At 42.6% G+C, this 18,636-nt stretch overlaps 2 protein-coding genes across 8 annotated transcripts in view; one reads left to right on the top strand and one right to left on the bottom strand.

The window, feature by feature from the left end:
• The window catches only part of LOC308326456 (integrin alpha-2-like), a gene marked incomplete at both ends in the record, with an annotated part of 13,840 nt that extends 10,867 nt beyond the window's left edge, over positions 1-2,973 (bottom strand). Inside the window, 4 exons of the mRNA XM_080779345.1 lie at positions 1,431-1,533; positions 2,069-2,157; positions 2,270-2,379; positions 2,888-2,973. Of these exons, the coding sequence (XP_080635471.1) occupies positions 1,431-1,533; positions 2,069-2,157; positions 2,270-2,379; positions 2,888-2,973 (388 nt within the window). The remainder of the gene's footprint in view (positions 1-1,430; positions 1,534-2,068; positions 2,158-2,269; positions 2,380-2,887) is intronic.
• Positions 2,363-18,636, top strand: LOC308323153 (uncharacterized protein). 7 transcript variants are annotated; one of them, XM_080774807.1, is made up of 9 exons: positions 2,363-2,410; positions 9,522-9,594; positions 13,056-13,412; positions 15,595-15,711; positions 15,848-16,094; positions 16,348-16,415; positions 17,074-17,106; positions 17,386-17,412; positions 17,817-18,636. In XM_080774807.1, exons 3-9 carry the CDS (start codon positions 13,076-13,078, stop codon positions 18,068-18,070), a joined length of 1,083 nt encoding a protein of 360 aa, XP_080630933.1. In that variant the 5' UTR covers positions 2,363-2,410; positions 9,522-9,594; positions 13,056-13,075; the 3' UTR covers positions 18,071-18,636. The 7 variants fall into 7 exon arrangements, with proteins under 7 accessions (XP_080630933.1, XP_080630932.1, XP_080630931.1 ...); XM_080774806.1 differs by having other exon boundaries at positions 2,374-2,410; positions 9,522-9,598; positions 13,066-13,412; XM_080774805.1 differs by lacking the exon at positions 2,363-2,410 and adding an exon at positions 7,783-8,000.

The raw sequence follows: 18,636 nt of genomic DNA, 5'->3' as shown, positions 1-18,636 counted from the left end.
TAGCTGCCAGTGTGAATGCGGCATTACTTTGTAGCTGCCAGTGTGAATGCTGCATTACTTTGTAGCTGCCAGTGTGAATGCGGAATTACTTTGTAGCTGCCAGTGTGAATGCAGCATTACTTTGTAGCTGGCAGTGTGAATGCGGCATTACTTTGTAGCTGCCAGTGTGAATGAGGCATTACTTTGTAGCTGCCAGTGTGAATGCTGCATTACTTTGTATAGCTGGCAGTGTGAATGCTGCATTACTTTGTAGCTGCCAGTGTGAATGAGGCATTACTTTGTAGCTGCCAGTGTGAATGCTGCATTACTTTGTATAGCTGGCAGTGTGAATGCTGCATTACTTTGTATAGCTGGCAGTGTGAATGCAGCATTACTTTGTAGCTGCCAGTGTGAATGCAGCATTACTTTGTATAGCTGGCAGTGTGAATGCAGCATTACTTTGTAGCTGCCAGTGTGAATGCAGCATTACTTTGTAGCTGGCAGTGTGAATGCGGCATTACTTTGTAGCTTCCAGTGTGAATGCGGCATTACTTTGTAGCTTCCAGTGTGAATGCGGCATTACTTTGTAGCTTCCAGTGTGAATGCGGCATTACTTTGTAGCTGCCAGTGTGAATGCTGCATTACTTTGTAGCTGGCAGTGTGAATGCAGCATTACTTTGTAGCTGCCAGTGTGAATGCGGCATTACTTTGTAGCTGCCAGTGTGAATGCAGCATTACTTTGTAGCTGCCAGTGTGAATGAGGCATTACTTTGTAGCTGCCAGTGTGAATGCAGCATTACTTTGTAGCTGGCAGTGTGAATGTGGCATTACTTTGTAGCTGGCAGTGTGAATGCTGCATTACTTTGTAGCTGGCAGTGTGAATGCTGCATTACTTTGTAGCTGTCAGTGTGAATGCAGCATTACTTTGTAGCTGGCAGTGTGAATGCGGAATTACTTTGTAGCTGCCAGTGTGAATGCGGCATTACTTTGTAGCTGGCAGTGTGAATGTGGCATTACTTTGTAGCTGCCAGTGTGAATGCAGCATTACTTTGTAGCTGGCAGTGTGAATGCTGCATTACTTTGTAGCTGGCAGTGTGAATGCGGAATTACTTTGTAGCTGTCAGTGTGAATGCAGCATTACTTTGTAGCTGCCAGTGTGAATGCGGCATTACTTTGTAGCTGCCAGTGTGAATGCAGCGTTACTTTGTAGCTGGCAGTGTGAATGCAGCATTACTTTGTAGCTGCCAGTGTGAATGCAGCATTACTTTGTAGCTGACAGTGTGAATGCAGCATTACTTTGTAGCTGCCAGTGTGAATGCAGAATTACTTTGTAGCTGGCAGTGTGAATGCTGCATTACTTTGTAGCTGGCAGTGTGGATGCAGCATTACTTTGTAGCTGGCAGTGTGGATGCAGCATTAGTTTGAAAAGAGCAAATGTGCAGTTTTCTTACTTTGAAGGGCCGGCACGATGGCAGGAAGTGCGTTGTCCTTAGCGCAGACTCCAGGCAGGAAGTAATTACTTCCACACTGCTGAGCCCACAGCGGAGCACATGCCTGTTTCAAAATAAAATGTAAAAACAAATGAACATTTCAGATCAGAAACGTTCTGGACAAATAAAGTGGTCTGTGAATAGAATAAATTGTGAGATTATAGCCTACTACAAACATGTCCTAATTTTCCTAATAGTATTATTATTATGTAAAAGAAAAAGAAGAAAAATACTCCATAATGTAATGCTTTTTAAGAAGTAGTAAAATAGCAGATCAAACGCGTTGTGAGCTTGTAGATCTGCTATTTTCACTAATTTACCACCAATTTAAGATACGTGATCTTTTTATGTCAGTAATGGTTGGTGATTACATTTAATATGTTCATTCAGTTAAAGGAAATATCAATAATACACTGAAGAATAACATTATATAACATTTAATGTATTCATAAATTACAGTTACTGTACTCATCACTATTGAATTGAGTACAATTGAGTAACTTTTAGCATGACTTTATTACATGTATCATATTATTACATAAAACAAACTTTGTTATTAAAGTATTCTATCAATCAATCAATAAATCAATCAAACTCACCATAAAATGTCCATCAGAGCTTCGTGTTAATGTCAGTCCTAAACTCATATTAACGTCGACATATTTCACTTCAGGAAAAACGATGGATTCTGAAAACATAAAAATATGCACAATTCCAGTAATGTATTGTAGCAGTAGTGATATGTCTTGCTGTAAAATGTACACCAAACTTTTATTTTGAAGCACAGGTGAACGCCGCACCTGGGAGGCGGAGCTTGTCGCAGGCGGAGCCCGGAGATGTGATGTCACAGCGGAAGACGTCCCCCTTCCTGTTGCCGGGGTAATCACTCCACGGGGAGCCAATCAGAATCCTGGATACACAACCCAAAATGTATGGAAAAGGTATTAATTGGTGATGCACAATTAATCGGTTTCGGCAATATCTGCATTTAAAATGTGATACCGGTATCTATAGTCAATGTAGGAGTCATAAGGTGAGTTGTAGTCATAAGGTGAGTTGTAGTCATAAGGTGAGTTGTAGTCATAAGGTGAGTTGTAGTCCATAGGGCGAGCGATAAAGGGGAGGGGTAAAACGCGCCTATAGTTCATTTTCATTCATTTTCATTAGTTTTTGCTTAGTAGAAGTCACGGTGCGACAACGCAAGCGTATTTACGTGAGCGCGGTAATACGAAACTCAGGATTTTAGAAGACATTTTTAGAATCTGATCTCAGGTCAAAATGGGTTGTGCCATTATGATAACTTAAGTCTTATGTCACTTATGTAATGGGCACTGCACAGGTGGCGGGTGTGTTCACCGGGGCTGGGGCGCTGCCACTATTTACGTTTACCGTTTACCACTCTAACTCATGGCGTTTACCTGTCACCTGAGTGTGGGAAGTTGAACAGAGAGAGGCGGCGACGTGGGAGATCGATGGCATTTTCTGTTGACCGTCGTAAACACATTTTATCACCTTTAGGCCTATATACATCCACGTTTATAGGTATAGTTTATCCTGGGAACTGTTGTAGCCTACCTTTTACGTGTGGTGATCGAATGAATGGTCAAACTTACGGCTGGAGTGGACCTGCATTCATTGCGTTCGCGTCATACAATGTGTCTCTTTAATTATCATGTTTTATAGCGGCTCGCGGCGGCCTTTTAAACCGCCGCAATAGTCAATGTGTTATTATAATATTAATATTTGAATGTGATGCTGAAATATAATGTGTGGATACACGTTGCTAAGGACACACCCTATGATGTCCATAGCACTCACACTCAGTTCCAACCTAGCAACCATTGAGTTGCTCACTAGCCCAGGCTATATAGTCAGTAGTAATAGCATAATTTATTTCTCCATACATATTATTTCACCACTCATTCCCAACAGGAGTGGGAGGAATTGGCAGTAATGTTGGGAGATGACGCGACGGGAATTCCCATGGTGTCAGACAGGGTGACACATGGTCACATTTTGCCCCAACTTGTTATTATTAGCCTACAATTTGAGAGAAAAGATATGTTGGCTTTTTAGTTACTATTACTACAACTACTGATAACACACACACACAGGAAGCACAAAGAATGTGACTCAACAAATTAATGTTATATTGTTTCCTGTGTCTCTACGTACATGTGTCTGTCTGTCTGTCTGTCTGTCTGTCTCTGTGTGTGTGTGTGTGTGTGTGTGTGTGTGTGTGTGTGTGTGTGCGTGTGTGTGTGTGTGTGTGTGTGTGTGTGTGTGCGTGTGTGTGTGTGTGTGTGTGTGTGTGTGTGTTTGCGTGCGTGCGTGCGTGCGCGTGTGTGTGTGTGTGTGTGTGTGTGTGTGTGTGTGTGTGTGTGTGTGTGTGTGTGTGTGTGTGTGAGACCTTTGGTCAGACAGTTGTTGTACATTGTATCCAAACTGCTGTTCTTTGGAGCCGACAAACTGCTTTGATCCTGAGGTGGCAACATTGTAACTTACTACACCTATATGAGAGAGAGAGAGAGAGAGAGAGAGAGAGGTGGAGAATTGAATTACATTTATTACAATTATTTAATATAATTACTACTGCTATTAATGTTACTACTACTGCTATACTGCTGCTACTAGTGCATCTCAAACTATGACTCACACACACACACACACACACACACACACACACACACACACACACACACACACACACACACACACACACAAGCTAATTCTTCTGATAAATGTTGTCCACTCACTTCCTGTGTTTTGTCTGCGGGGTGTGTTATCATTCCGACACACACACACACACACACGGTTCAAAGTCCAGCTCGTATTTTTATGTGTGTCTGCGACTGCCACACACCTTAGACACACCTTGTAATCTTGGGAGTGTTTCTTTCCTGTCTCGGTCATAATTGTGTAATCACAAATTATTTGAGATAATCTCTCCCTTTTTTTGGTATATAATTGTCATAATCGCATCCATGTTGAAAAATGTTCATATCATTTATTGAATGAATGAATGGATGGATGGATGGATGGATGGATGAATGAATGGATGGGTATGGATGGATGGATGGTTGGTTGTCTTTTTAGTAATTTAGTGATCCAATTTAGTCATCTGAGGTTTTTTGTTTTGGTAAATTTTAGTTGACTAGGCATATACATAATTGCATATACATTGATAGATGTAGACATTGATGAAGATTGTAACTAAATCTTGTTTAGTTTGTCTAGTTTTAGTCATGGTTGCTTAGTTTTATGTGTTTTTATTTAGTTTTTACCAGTGACAAAGGGTAGTTTTTTGTCATAGTTTTATAGTCGACAAAATGAACATGGGTCTATAATCACATTGGGGGGAGGATGCCCCCCCCCCCCCCCCCCCCCCCAAAAAAAAGGGGTGCAGCTTTGGCAGTTGACACACGCTCGCTGCTCTGGTGTGTCGGCTAGAACAGAATAAAACTGTAACTGCATGTGATACTATTTCATTTCAACTCATTTCTACGCTCTGTTATCTGCCCCATTCTGCCAATCAGGGGTCAGGGTTCACCCTTGTCGTCGGGGAAACCAGCATTCCACCAAAGAAACACCCCGAGATATACACAAAGAAGAGATTGAGAGAGAGAGAGAGAGAGAGAGACACAGACAGAGACAGAGACACACAGAAAGACAGACAGACAGACAGACAGACACACACACACATAGACAGACAGACAGACAGACAGACAGACAGACAGACAGACAGACAGACAGACAGACAGACAGACAGACAGACAGACACACAGACAGACACACAGACACACAGACAGACACACAGACACACAGACTGACTGACTGACTGACTGACTGACACATGTACATTTCCCCTGTCAAAGTGCACTTTCCATGTTTTCCAAACAAAGCACATCAATAATTAAGTAAAGTACCATCAATACCAGAGAGTCAGCTCTCTATCGTTCAAATGAGGCACGTACTGCGTGTTAATGTTAAAGTATTGGGTACAGATGCAGACGTAGGCCTATTCCTCGATCCTTACAATTAAAATAAGTAGCAGCCAATGTGTAGTAGCCTAGCAGTGGTGAAAGCAGTGTAGGACTTGTATACTCACATATTTTTTGACTACAGTAAAAGAATATTGGACTATAACACAATGTAGAAACAGTTCTTGTAGGCTATACAAATTATGTATTCAAAAATGTATGCTGGCATAACAGTACAAACGTAGCCTATACTGGCATCGAATTATACCAAATATAAGATTAGTAATTAAGTAAGTAAGTAAGTTTTCAAATGTAGGCTATAAAATATGTAGGCTATACAAAATCCTTTAGCCTTAGAACTGCTGCAGTGTTTATGTTTTGTATAGACATTTTATAAAGTAACAAGTAACTCATAACTATAAGCTATATACTTTAACTATAGTTCTCAAATAATTCTAGAGGAGTTAAAAGTACAACTTAAGTAGGCTACGGAACATAAGCATTTACTTTCCATATGGTAGCTAATAGCTATCATGTGTATAGTATAAAGCATTATATGCTATTATGTTTAATTTAACTTACATTCAATCCACAGTAACAGCAAGATCGTCAAGCACTCCGTTTCCATTGCAATTAGTAATAATAAAAAAAGATCAATAAAAACAAAATAACTATCTACAACAATAATCATCAACTGATCAAAGTGATCAAAGATTCAAAATCGATCATTCTCTGCAGTCCAGCGTCTGTGTCCACCTGTACGATAGTCCTGACAGCTTGGGGTGGTTTGAACATGGAAAGAGAGAGAGAGAGAGAGAGAGAGAGAGAGAGAGAGAGAGAGAGAGAGAGAGAGAGAGAGAGAGAGAGAGAGAGAGAGAGAGAGAGAGAGAGAGAGTGTCAGAACGGGAGAATTAGAAAGACTGTGTGTGTGTGTGTGTGTGTGTGTGGGTGTGTGCGTGCGCACGCGCACATGTGTGTGCGTGAGAGAGAGAGCGAGAGAGAGACACACACACAGACAGACAGACAGACAGACAGACAGACAGACAGACGTTGCCACTTTACCTTCTCTCCACTTCAACGTCATTGTTGTTGTTGTTGTTGTTGTTGCTGCTGTGCATCTATTATTATTATTATTGTATTGTACCGGTAATGATTATTTATTACCTACGGCTACCTCTGCTGTCAGCTGAACCTGCATCAGTAGCACTGACAAGTTGTACTTCTACACTCTGACCAATAGATGGCAGTGCAAACCCATTGTAGCGACAGTTTTGCTAAACAGAGATGGGTCCCACCCTGATTGATTTGATTGAAAACTTTATTTCAGACACAAACAACAGGGAAAACAAGTTTCCCTGTTGTTTGTTTGTTTGTTTTGTTTTTACTGTGTCTTGACACATTCAATATAAATTAGTGTTAACATATAGGCTACCAACATGTTTATTTAGAGGTGAAGGCTCTTTTTGACTAATTACTACTATGAATTACTTACTGACCTGACGAAGATCTACTAAGATCGAAACGTTGTCGTTTATTCAATAAAGTAATTCTTCACCAAAATAATGGTGTGCGACTGTGCGGGGGCACATTGCCACGTCAATGTGACGTCGTCATAGGTCACCACTGGTGACTCACCTTAGTGCACTGTTTATCAACTAGTCTTCAGTTGCCTAACAGTACATTACTGAATGCATAGTCACTCAGGGACCATATGATGCAGTAGGCTACACCCCCCCCCCCCAGTATCCCTCCTTCCATGATTGCCTTATTTTGGCCCTGCACCCACTGTCGACGTGCGTGTGTAGGCCTACTGTCTGTAAAGTATGCTCCCACTAATTATTAATATAACATCCATATGAGCAATGATTCATGTTCTCTGTGGTGTTGTTGTTGTTTTATGTTTTTGTTTTCCTCCCTTATTGGTTGTTGTTGTTTAGTCTGTTTTATTTGCATTAATGTAATGTGTGTGTTATAATAATTATGTAGGCCTAATGTCTGTGTGTAATCTGTGAACCCCCCTGGAAATGAGGTGGTTAATCTCAAGGGGTCAAAGCACTTCAACACACCTCTAGGGGGTCCTCAGAGTTAGGCCTACTATGGGGGGGCCGCTGCCCGCTAATGTTTTTGTGATAGGACTTTATTTATTTGTATATTCTTGTTTTTTCAACTACATTTGCAAGGAGGTTGCAGATCCGGTCTAGGGCGGAAACGGAAATGTTGACCGGATATAGTAGGGCGGGTATATGATTGGATGAATGACGCAGAACCATAGACGCAGAACGGAACGTAGCGTACCGTGTGACTGACTGTCAGTATAGGTAGTCACTCAGTACACTAAAGGACGGTGAAGAAACAGCAAAGCAACAGGGAGTTTTTTTCTTTGGCAGTTTGAGATTTATTTTGCGGAGTGAACACGTGTTGTTGAGTCACAGCAGTATCCCACATTTATCACACATAGACGCGCTTAAAACACCCGAACCAAGACGGTTAAACTGGGCCAAACTCTCCTGTTGTTCAGCCCCAGCACAGACCCGCAGAGACAACTATAGTGGTATGTTAATTGATTACTTATTATAATATCAAACAAACATGTCGTGACTCGTTGAATTATATGTGACTCTGAGGTGCCGTTTCCCAGAGGTGAGGATCGGCGAGGAGATGCAAACACATTGTTTGTTTCAGTGAAGTAGCTACTATATTAGTTAGTTGTATTATACTTATAGTTGTTTTGCTAAAGTAGGATCTAGTATGATTGTTGAACATTGTATTAATACAGTTTGCAGAATGTGTACAGTAAAGTTAAAGGAAAGTACAGTACTGGTCAATACAAAATCTGCTAAGAAAAATATCATATAAATGCCCTCTATTTTCAATTCATCAAAACATTTATAAAGTCATGCAATACACTTGTTTCTATGCAAATAAAAAGGGATCATATCAGGTTACAAACAGGCAAAACGTGTAGCCTATAAGGAAGTTAAGGAACAATGGGTTGGGGTCCGGGGATGGGGCCATTTTCAGGGGCCAGTTTCACAACAGCCTGCATTGACAGCCCATACTGTAGCCTATAGCTACTGTACACCCAAACAAAAACAGTAGTAATTGTAATGATTTTTAAGGGCGACCATCTCTAAGGCATCTAGAAGTCTCCATATCCCTTTGATTGGGTGGTGGGTGAAGATCCGTTGCGAGTCGCAGGTGCGGAAAACACAAGAGTGATTATGTTACCATGCATTCTGAAGTTTATGACACACAGAGGAATATGTGCAGTAGGACAGTAGATCTATGGCGTCCCTAGTATAGATTATGGAAACCATATTATGATGAGAACAGAATGAGCAGGACCACGCTTTGCATTTCATATGTATCACATTGTACATAACAGTCAGTCCCTTTGATACAGTAGTAGACAATCATGTCATGGTTATCAATATGCTTATGTGCGACATACCAAAGCCTATACACGGGCTGTGCAGTCGATGCGATGTGATTGGCCAGTCGCTGTGATTGACAGCCTAAACCTAACCCGTCCCTAACCTTAACCTCAGTAAACTTAACTTGCCTGGGGAAGTGGTTATATATAGGAATTAGGATGTAGCTGCTCATGCAGCTATGTGTAGTGTGACTCAGGCAGCTGAGGCCATGACTCATAACAGTATTGTATAGTCCTAGTAAGTATATTAGTTAGTATAGCTGTCTTAATATGGTAGGACTTGTGTAGTCCTACTACTATTCTGAAAGTATTTGTGCAGAGCAGACAAAGTAAGGGCAATGTTGTCCCAGTATTATCTACACTATTATTTAGCTTATTATTTAACGATAGCAATTATAACTAGATTACATACTAATAATACAATACTATAATTGCTATTTAGTACTATTAATATCTGCACTAATTAGGCAACTTATTTCTGTGTCACATTATAGTCCATTCGAAACCAGTGGCTCACTGCGAGGGGTCGCAAAGCTTGCCATAAAATGGCAAATTAAGGCAAACACTTGTAAAAATGGCATTTCAAAAATTGCCATATACTAACTGTGTGTGTGTGTGTGTGTTTCATGTTTTTTACAGGATCTGTCTTGAGAAGAGAACATTTTCAGCAACACACCATAGAAGATACCTGAACTGTGGGTGCCTTTTCGAGGTAGGTTATGTTATGTATATTTTGGCTGAGGGGTATTTTGGATCAATGGTATGATTAGACACGGCCGATAGGTGTAACCGGTCTTGCCGACTTGCTAACGGGGTGCCATTTAAAACAACGTTGGCTTGCTGTGGTTGGCTACAACAGAAATGTGCATGCACAGGCCAGGGTGAGGGGCTGCCAATGTGTCTTTGAAAATGGTACAGCGTACAAGTTATGGGTATAGCCTTCAGTAGTGTAATCAGTTACATATTGAAACATTTAGGTCAATCCGATCTTAACCCTAGAACACTAAACATACATTTTGTCACACCATCACTAAACCGATGTAAACTATTCCATAATACATATTTAGTATAGTACAATACATGGCAACCTGAGGTACTCTAATATTTCATCAAGACTTAAAAAGAACGATATCATGTAGTTTCTTTGTTTGTGAAAAATAATGGAGCTGCGAACTTATCCTATTCTCCAGCCATTGCTGGGACATGTGAGAATGGTCCAGTGAAAAAAGAAAAAATCCCATTGTGGGTGTATGGGAGTTTTCTCTATCACTCCATCACTAAACACGGATGAAATTCACAAGAAGGATGTGGACACTAGGGAAACAAACCTACCTTCTGGGATGTCACTGAGCATCATGAAGGCACTGAAAGACCCACCCACCTCAGACATCAGCATCGTTATGAAAAAAATCCACAACCCCCAACCTTGCCTTACTGGGCGCGGTTTTTCCTTTTCTTTTACATGACTTGGGCGTGTTATAATGAAGTAGACGAGAAAAGCATTCCAGCAGCCGGCTCATAGCATGCCTCGTTAGGCAATACGCTTTAGTTTCAATCCATACCTCCTGGGTTGAGTGGGCTCGAATCCTGCTCATATCATTTTTGTGTCCACCGCAAACACCATTTTTTTGCGGATGAAGTGAAGTTTGCTTTGGTCCGACATGTGTTTGCGACGTGCTTGCGGTTATGTTTAGGTTTGGGGTTTGGTGGTAGGGTTAGTAATAGTAATGTCCGACATACAGTTCATGTTCACCCGTGGCTTTGTGTGGTGCCACTCAAAGTGACTACTGGGTTGGGCTTGCCGGATGTATGTTCCAATTACACTACATACTAATTCCTACACAGGTTTTGCTTATAATCACGCCCCTGGGCAAGTTAAGTTAAGGTTAGGGTTAGGTTTAGGCTGTCAATCACAGCGACTGGCCAATCACAGTGCGTCGACTGCACAACCCGTGTAGGCGTGTCGGTATGTTGCTGTTCCAACGCCTAGTATGTCTGTCAGAAGATCGTTCAGAGTATGGGTTTTATGAGTCAAGTCTCCCATTGGCTTAGACGAGGCAGCCTAGAGACGAGGCAGCCAATCATGAGAAAGTGTCCACTACGGTCTCTTCCATAGGTATAGTAGCAAATGTAGTGGCTTAGCCCCTTGTTTGGCAATAATGTATAAACTCCAACGACTCTCACAGTGTACTCTGAGGAGATCGTAATTATGTGAACGTTTTAATTAGGGATGTCCCAATATACACTTCTTTTCGTTCCCGATGCGATCCAGATACCATCTCGTCGTGTTGTGTTTATAGCCATCTAGCTATATATCTCGTGTTGTGTTTATAGCAGACTCCAGTCCTCAGTCATATAGTGTATTTGCAGTTTGGGCAACTCCAAAGCAAACTCCACGTGGCCCAACATTTTATTTTCCTGCCATAGTGTCAACCCCCTTACCGCTGTGCCAGATCGCTGCATGTTAGACTGGCATATTCGCCGATATCGGATTCGTTATGACAAATAAGGACCGATACTAATACTTTTCTGATACCGATACAGTAGTTTTAACCCATTCTCGACGGGAACCCCTTTTGGTGTTTTAAGCATTATGTTATGCTTTACCTGTTGGAAAAAATAGCAGATCTACAAGCTCATAGCTCATCAGTGCCGCTGTCGGCGGCCAATTACATATCATTTTGGGGGTTCTTGACATGAAATATTGAGCACCACTGATAGAGAAACATAGGTATTTCAGATAACTTTCAGGATTTAGAAGACATTTATTTAATTTTCGACGTCGAATTTTCGATTGGTTAATGTAGTTTTCCACTTGTTAGTTTGACCTCCTATGTATGCACATTGGCCAAAATGTAAAAGTTTGAGAAACACTGTGCTACACTAAATTAGTGACTTAGAGACTTTATTGGTATAATTGGTAATAACTGTGAAGGAAGTAAGGAATTATTTCCCAATATGGCGCAGAGCCTATTCACTTTTAATTAACAATTAATGAAATATTGGAATGGGATATTAGGAATATTAATATTATAATATTGGAATGCAACAATAACAGTGAGCTCATTTGCCCCACTGTGTCAAGAGAGCCCTGAGGCTCACTGGACAAGGTCCCCGACCCTCTGGAATGCATTGCCCTGGGAAATGTGGTCCCTGACTGCATTTAGTAATGTATGTATGCTGTTGAGTCATCATTAGGAAATGTGGTCCCTGACTGCATTTAGTAATGTACGTATGCAAGTGTAGTAGTGTAGTTGAGAAACGGCTCACTAAACTACCTGCTGAGTCACCACTCACTATGGTAATCACAGGTCACCTGTGGTGACCTATGATGACGTCACATGACGTCACATTACCGTGTCAATGTTGCTTCAGGGAAGTCCGAGGTGTGAGCATCACAGCAGGTCAGAGGTCACAGCATCTCAAGAAAGGATTAAGGGAGAAGTGTTAAGTCATTATTAGGAAATGTGCCCATATACTGTAAGTGCATGTGTGCTCATGCTTGAAAACCCCCCAATAGAGGATATGCGCATGACATCATCAAACCAGGAAGTTATGCAGGAACGCCTACTGAGTGGCAAAAAACTGCTTCCTGGCCTTGACAGCCCATACATGATACATCCACACAGAAAAGTCATATCTGATTGCATTAAACAACGTTAAACAATGTTAAACTCACTTTGTATGTTGATTTGCCACTCGATGTGCCATTCACTTTAAGCATGCGCATATACCCTATTACCCTCTATAGCAGGGGTGTCCAAACTTCTTTCAAAGGGGGCCAAATTACACCCAAGGACCAACTACACAATGTACCTTCAAATTTAAACAATTCTTTTTAAGTATCATCATCAATATTTAATATCAATGGTCTTTTGTCAGGTGTGTGCTGTAAACAAAATGTGTAACTAAGCCTTTTTTCAGCCTTATTTCACATTTCCAATGTAACCAGACAAATTATACTCCGGGAAATGCCCAGGTTAAAAAATTAAAATGTAAAAATATCCCATACTACAATTCAGGTATGAATGACTCTGTGGGGTATATAAAATTCGCCCCAGGGCCACATTTGGCCCGCGGGCCGCACTTTGGACACCCCTGCTCTATAGTTATTAGTGCTGTTCAATCTGCATGACGCCACCACTGATGTCATCCCTTTTCTTTCTCCTCCAGGGATCAGCAGCATCATCATCATGGAGGCTACGACGTTTTTAACACGGCACAAGACGCAAATCCTAGACATGCTAACGGGAAACATTCACTACGCCGTCCTGTGTGCGTTCGAAGAGAAGCTACTGGTGAACTTTGAGTACACCAACCTGAAGGCCATCCCTCGGCCGGCCGACGCGGCCGCCGTGCTCGTGGAGAAGATTCTCTACCGGGGGGAGACTGTCTGCAAGACGTTCCTGCGTCTGCTCCAGGACAGCAGACTGACCGACGTGTTCCCTGGTCTGAGGACGCTGCCGTGGCACAGCCCGGTTACCACCACAGCAGCCACGCCTCCTCCGACTGCCCCATCCGCCACGCATGGTGAAACTCAATTTATCAACTCAAAACTCAAATTCTGAACGGGAACACCTTTTTAGTGTCTTAAGCATTGTTATACTTTAGCTATTGAAAAAATTGCAGATCTACAAGCTCATAGCGCGGCACCGAGTGCAGCGCTACGAGCTTGTAGGTCTGCTATTTGTTTAAGAATCGTGAAAAAATGTGCGGCAAAACAGAGCGCACGTTTTTACTGAAATCTTTGCTTCTGTGGGGTCCCTGGAACAACATATTTTCAAATGCGGGTTGGCGGCCAATTACATATAATTTTTGGGGTCCTTGACATGAAATAGTTTGAGCACCACTGACATAGAAACCTGATTTAGAAGACATTTTGTAGAATCGAACGTAGGTCTAAATGGGTTAATGAACGATGATGATAAATTATTGATGTTAAAATACAGTAGCGTAATATTTTTCACCTTTGTCAGCCAAAGTCATACTGGTATTGATAAAGCTGTCACTGTAACACGAAGTTCTCACACGGCACAGACAGACAGGCACGCACACACACACACACACACACACACACACACACACACATATTTTAAGAATGTATTTATGTCCACACAAAGGAAAATGCACAAGGACACACATTATGGGTGCAGTTATGTCACAATCACAAGCCTATGACACATGTCTTGACACATGTCATGTCATGACACATGTGTCTTGACACATGTCTTGGAATCATGTTCCAGCAAGAATGTCACTCAGCAGCATCTCTGATAGCCATATTCGTTCACAGGACAGTGCTCAGGACTAGGCTAGTCTCATATGGTGGCATATACAGTACAACAGGGACAGTACAACATCTCACAAGTCCTTCTGCCTCATCCTCTGGACACTCCAAGCTGTCGAGAGTTCGAAACGCTCCCACAACTGTCTGTGGAGTCAGTGTGGACATGTCCCTCCAACAACTGTCTGTGGACAACATGTCCCAGGCTGGACCATCAGAGAGAACGGAGCCAGCAGTCTCACACCGCCGCCCGGTGACGACACGCGGCGTCCCCCGCATCTGCTCCAACAGCAGTCGCATACGCCGTAGGAGACTCACCGGGTCTCTCCCGGTGACGCTGCGCCCTCATGGGCCTGGAAGTCCACACACCGCTGCCCCCCGATGGCGGACCGACACACCGCGGGGAAGTCACCGGGTCCCACTGCCTCTCCTCCCGGCACCTGTTCACGGGAGGGGCCGTCAGGCAGCGTGGTCACCGCCGGTAGTAGACTACGTCGCTGAGTACATCTTTAGTGATATCCTGACACACAGCCACCGGTAGTAGACTACATCGCTGAGTACATCTTTAGTGATATCCTGACACACAGCCACCGGTAGTAGACTACATCGCTGAGTACATCTTTAGTGATATCCTGACACTCAGCCACCGGTAGTAGACTACATCGCTGAGTACATCTTTACGTGATATCCTGACACACAGCCACCGGTAGTACACTACGTCGCTGAGTACATCTTTACGTGATATCCTGACACTCAGCCACCAGTAGTAGACTACATCGCTGGGTACATCTTTAGTGATATCCTGACACACACACACACACACACACACACACACAGTCACACACACACACACACACACACACACACACACAAACAGCCACCGCCACCGCCACAAGAGTTGCAAAAGTTCCAAAAGCTGCACCCACTACATTAACGATCATAGTTAGAACGGGTGCGGTTGGTAGATGTTAAAGAACAAGCAAAGTTGGCGTCCACCGGCGTTCCCCCGTGCCGCCATTGCTGTGCGTGCGTGCGCACACACACACACACACACACACACACACACACACACACACACACACATGGTTAATGAGCACCAGTATAATGAGTACCAGTAGGGGCGCTGTTGTGCCAGAAACAGAGAGAGGGATAGTGCTGCACTGTTGCCTGCTAATGAGAGAGAGAGAGAGAGAGAGGTGGAAAACTAACTGGAACCTGAACTGGAAAACGACTGCAAAGTCAGCCTAGGGTTGCATTCCCGTCCATTGAAAGAAATGGACAGATCCTAAGCAGGTTGACAGTTAATATTACATTCGGCCTAGATATTGTCAATCGTAGCCGTAAGGCTCGGATAAAATCTGCAGAAATGTTGTATAAATGTAAGTTGAGTTTTGAGTTGTTTGTTCTTTGTTTTCACTTTGAATGCAGCATCCAGGCCAGCGGTCTCACAGCTCGCACAGATCAGTTCCCAACAGCCCCCTTCCATCAGCACTCCATCTGCCTGTTCCATCAGTACTCGACCTGCAGCCCCTGCAGGAGCCCCTGGTGAGATGTGTGTGTGTGTGTGTGTGTGTGTGTGTGTTTTTCTTCATGTTGCTAAATAGTGTCCCTGAAGGTTCAGTTCGGACATGTTTTCCCAGTTTCACCCACAACTCAAGTTTTCATTCTCCTTATCGTTCAGCGAAGCACTTTGTGGACCACCACCGGCCTGCCCTGATCCAGAGAGTGAGCGTGGTCGAGCCCATCCTGGACATCCTCCTCCAGGAGGATGTTCTGTCCAGCGAGGGCTACAGCACCGTGAGGTCCAAGAACACCAGGGCGGACAAGATGAGGGAACTCTATAAACTCCTGAGTTGCGGCGGGCCACAGGCCAAAGACATCTTCTACAGAGCTCTTCAGGAAAACGAACGCTATCTTCTCGAGGATCTGTAAGTAATTATATCATTTAAATTCAATTTTTAGGCTGAACGTTTTCTAACGGGACGATGTTCATTTCCCTAATCTTTCCAAAGGCACCGCTCACGTCACATTGGGGTACACTGTGTATGTGATGTGATCTTCAGGAGACGAAAAACTTCTGGATTCTGATTGTATTGAATTTGCCTACTTTGTAAAATCTATTGTCTTTTAGTTCATAATCTCTCAGAATAAGTAACTCTCTCTCTCTCTCTCTCTCTCTAGTAGAGAAAACGATCCCAGTGGTCCTAGAGGTGATGAAGGAGCGTGCGGCAGAAGAGAGACTCCTAGTGGTAAATAAAGGCTAAACTAGGCAGATTAATACTTCTTTTTAGGGGAATGGTCCCAGAACCGACTTTAGTTATAGGCTCTATAATAGTCAATTCATACTCCCTCACGGCTAGCGCCGAAGTCGCTTGTATTTGTATTTGTATATTATAAGCCCATAATTCTAGTTATCATTGCTATATAGAGTACAGTTCAGTAACAGGGGTCTCCCCACCTCTCCAGCTGTTTAATAAACGGAGAATAAATGTTTAGGTACAGTACGTTGCCAACGTCAGTAAAATCAGGAGACAATACAGATGTTTCAGCTTCAGTTTGATACTATTCCAGTTCTAAATGTGTCACCTCATTTATTTTTGTGATCACTTCCAAATGCCAAAGATCTGGAGAGACAGGGAGACTCCTGTTAATGAACAAACACAGATAGCAAAGAGCACTATCAGGATATAGAGCTATTTAACATTTATTTAACAAAGCAATATCACTTACAATACCTTTTAGTGTGTGGGTTTGACAACATTGTGTAATAATAATAATAATACATATTTTGTCTATAAAAAATACGGTTCGTTTCCAACATTACTTAAGCCAATTCAGGCCATAATATTATCTCAGGTGTTTGCATTTACATTTTTTTCAATGACGTTTATTTGATTTCCATTGCAGCACAACCTCGAGTTGCGGCTGCGTCGGTCCCAGGTGAGTGACGTTTAACTTTATTAAACGGAGGTGCATTTCATTTATTCTTACCTCATTCACACGTACCAAACACCAATCAAGCAAATGTGTGGTCGTTAGTCGAGCCTCAAACCATGATGTGACTCCCATTGGAAAAGCATTGTGGTGGCCCAAAAAAACGACCAAACATTTGCTTGATTAGTGTTTGATACGTGTGATTGAGGCCTCAGACCTCAATCAAAGGCTCATCAAACACCCCCTTCCCTCACCCCCATTTGAATGCCTTTTTATTTCTTACAGCAGCAGCGGCACCAGCATTTGCACGAGGTGAGTGCTGTTTAAACTAGTCTATATATATATATCTCAAAAAGGGAATAAACCTTCCAAGGAAGGGACTGCACACTCCAGGGAACAGAGACGGACGACTTACTGCATCAACTTATTTATTAGCACTAATAAATAAGTTGATGCAGTAAGTTGTCCGTGATGTCTGCCTGCAAACTAGACTTGCACCTCCCACGGGTCTTTTATATAATTATATAAACCAACTAAAATGTTTATATATATATATATATATAAACATTTTAGGTTGAGGTTGAGGTTTTGTGCATCTAGTTACAGTAGTTATTAAAAAACAGTGTCACGTATACATGACAGCATATTGAACATCGATGTACTGGAAGGCTTATATTTCCACTGATGCTGGACTTTTCATTGCTCGTGTGCTTCAGCGAGGGATCACTTTGTGGACCGGAACCGGACCCGCCTGGTCAACGAGGTGAAGACGGTGGACCACATCCTGGACCTGGTGCTCAACGAGCGCGTGGTCTCGGGGGAAGCCTACAACACGGTGAGGGCCACCAGCACCCCCCACGAGAAGATGAGGAAACTCCATTCCTTCCTGAACTCCACCAGGGCCAAAGACGCTTTCTGCAGAGCTCTGGAGACGACCGACCCCGTTCTCTACAGGGAATTGAATCGCTAACCGTTCGCTGACCTACAAGCTCGTAGCGCGGCACTCGGTATGAGCTTGTAGATCTGCTATTTTTCAATAGCTGAAGTATGATATTATGCTTAAAACACCAAAAGGGGTTCCCGTCCAAAATGGGTTAAGAAACTTCACCACCTGTCCTCAACTTAATGAGCAATATGACATTCCTGTCCGGTATGGATTTAATTAGTGTGGTTGCACTATAGTTACTGTTTTATTTATTAGTTATTGTCATACCTTTTTATTGTTCTTCTTCCGGAGTAACCTACCTAACTTCCGCTGTGATTGGCCGAGCTTTGCATAACATTTGTAGTAGCTAACCAAACTATTCAAGCGTATTTTCAAGTCTAACATTTTCAAGTACTCAGTCAAGTGGGAAGGGCCCATGTAAGCGAATGCGGCAACCACACTTTGCAATTTTTGTTCTAGTTGTTCAAGTTGATTCTGGCTGTTATGGCCGATAACCGAAACCGATACTAACCGGTGTCGATATGAAGATCGTATTAAAGATTTATAATAATAATTTTGTCCATTCTGAAATAAACACTGGATTTGAAAAA

The sequence above is a fragment of the Protomyctophum bolini genome (assembly GCF_963924005.1).
Source record: "Protomyctophum bolini genome assembly, chromosome: 2".
NCBI lineage: Eukaryota > Metazoa > Chordata > Actinopteri > Myctophiformes > Myctophidae > Protomyctophum > Protomyctophum bolini.
This window is presented reverse-complemented; position numbering and strand designations above follow the sequence as displayed.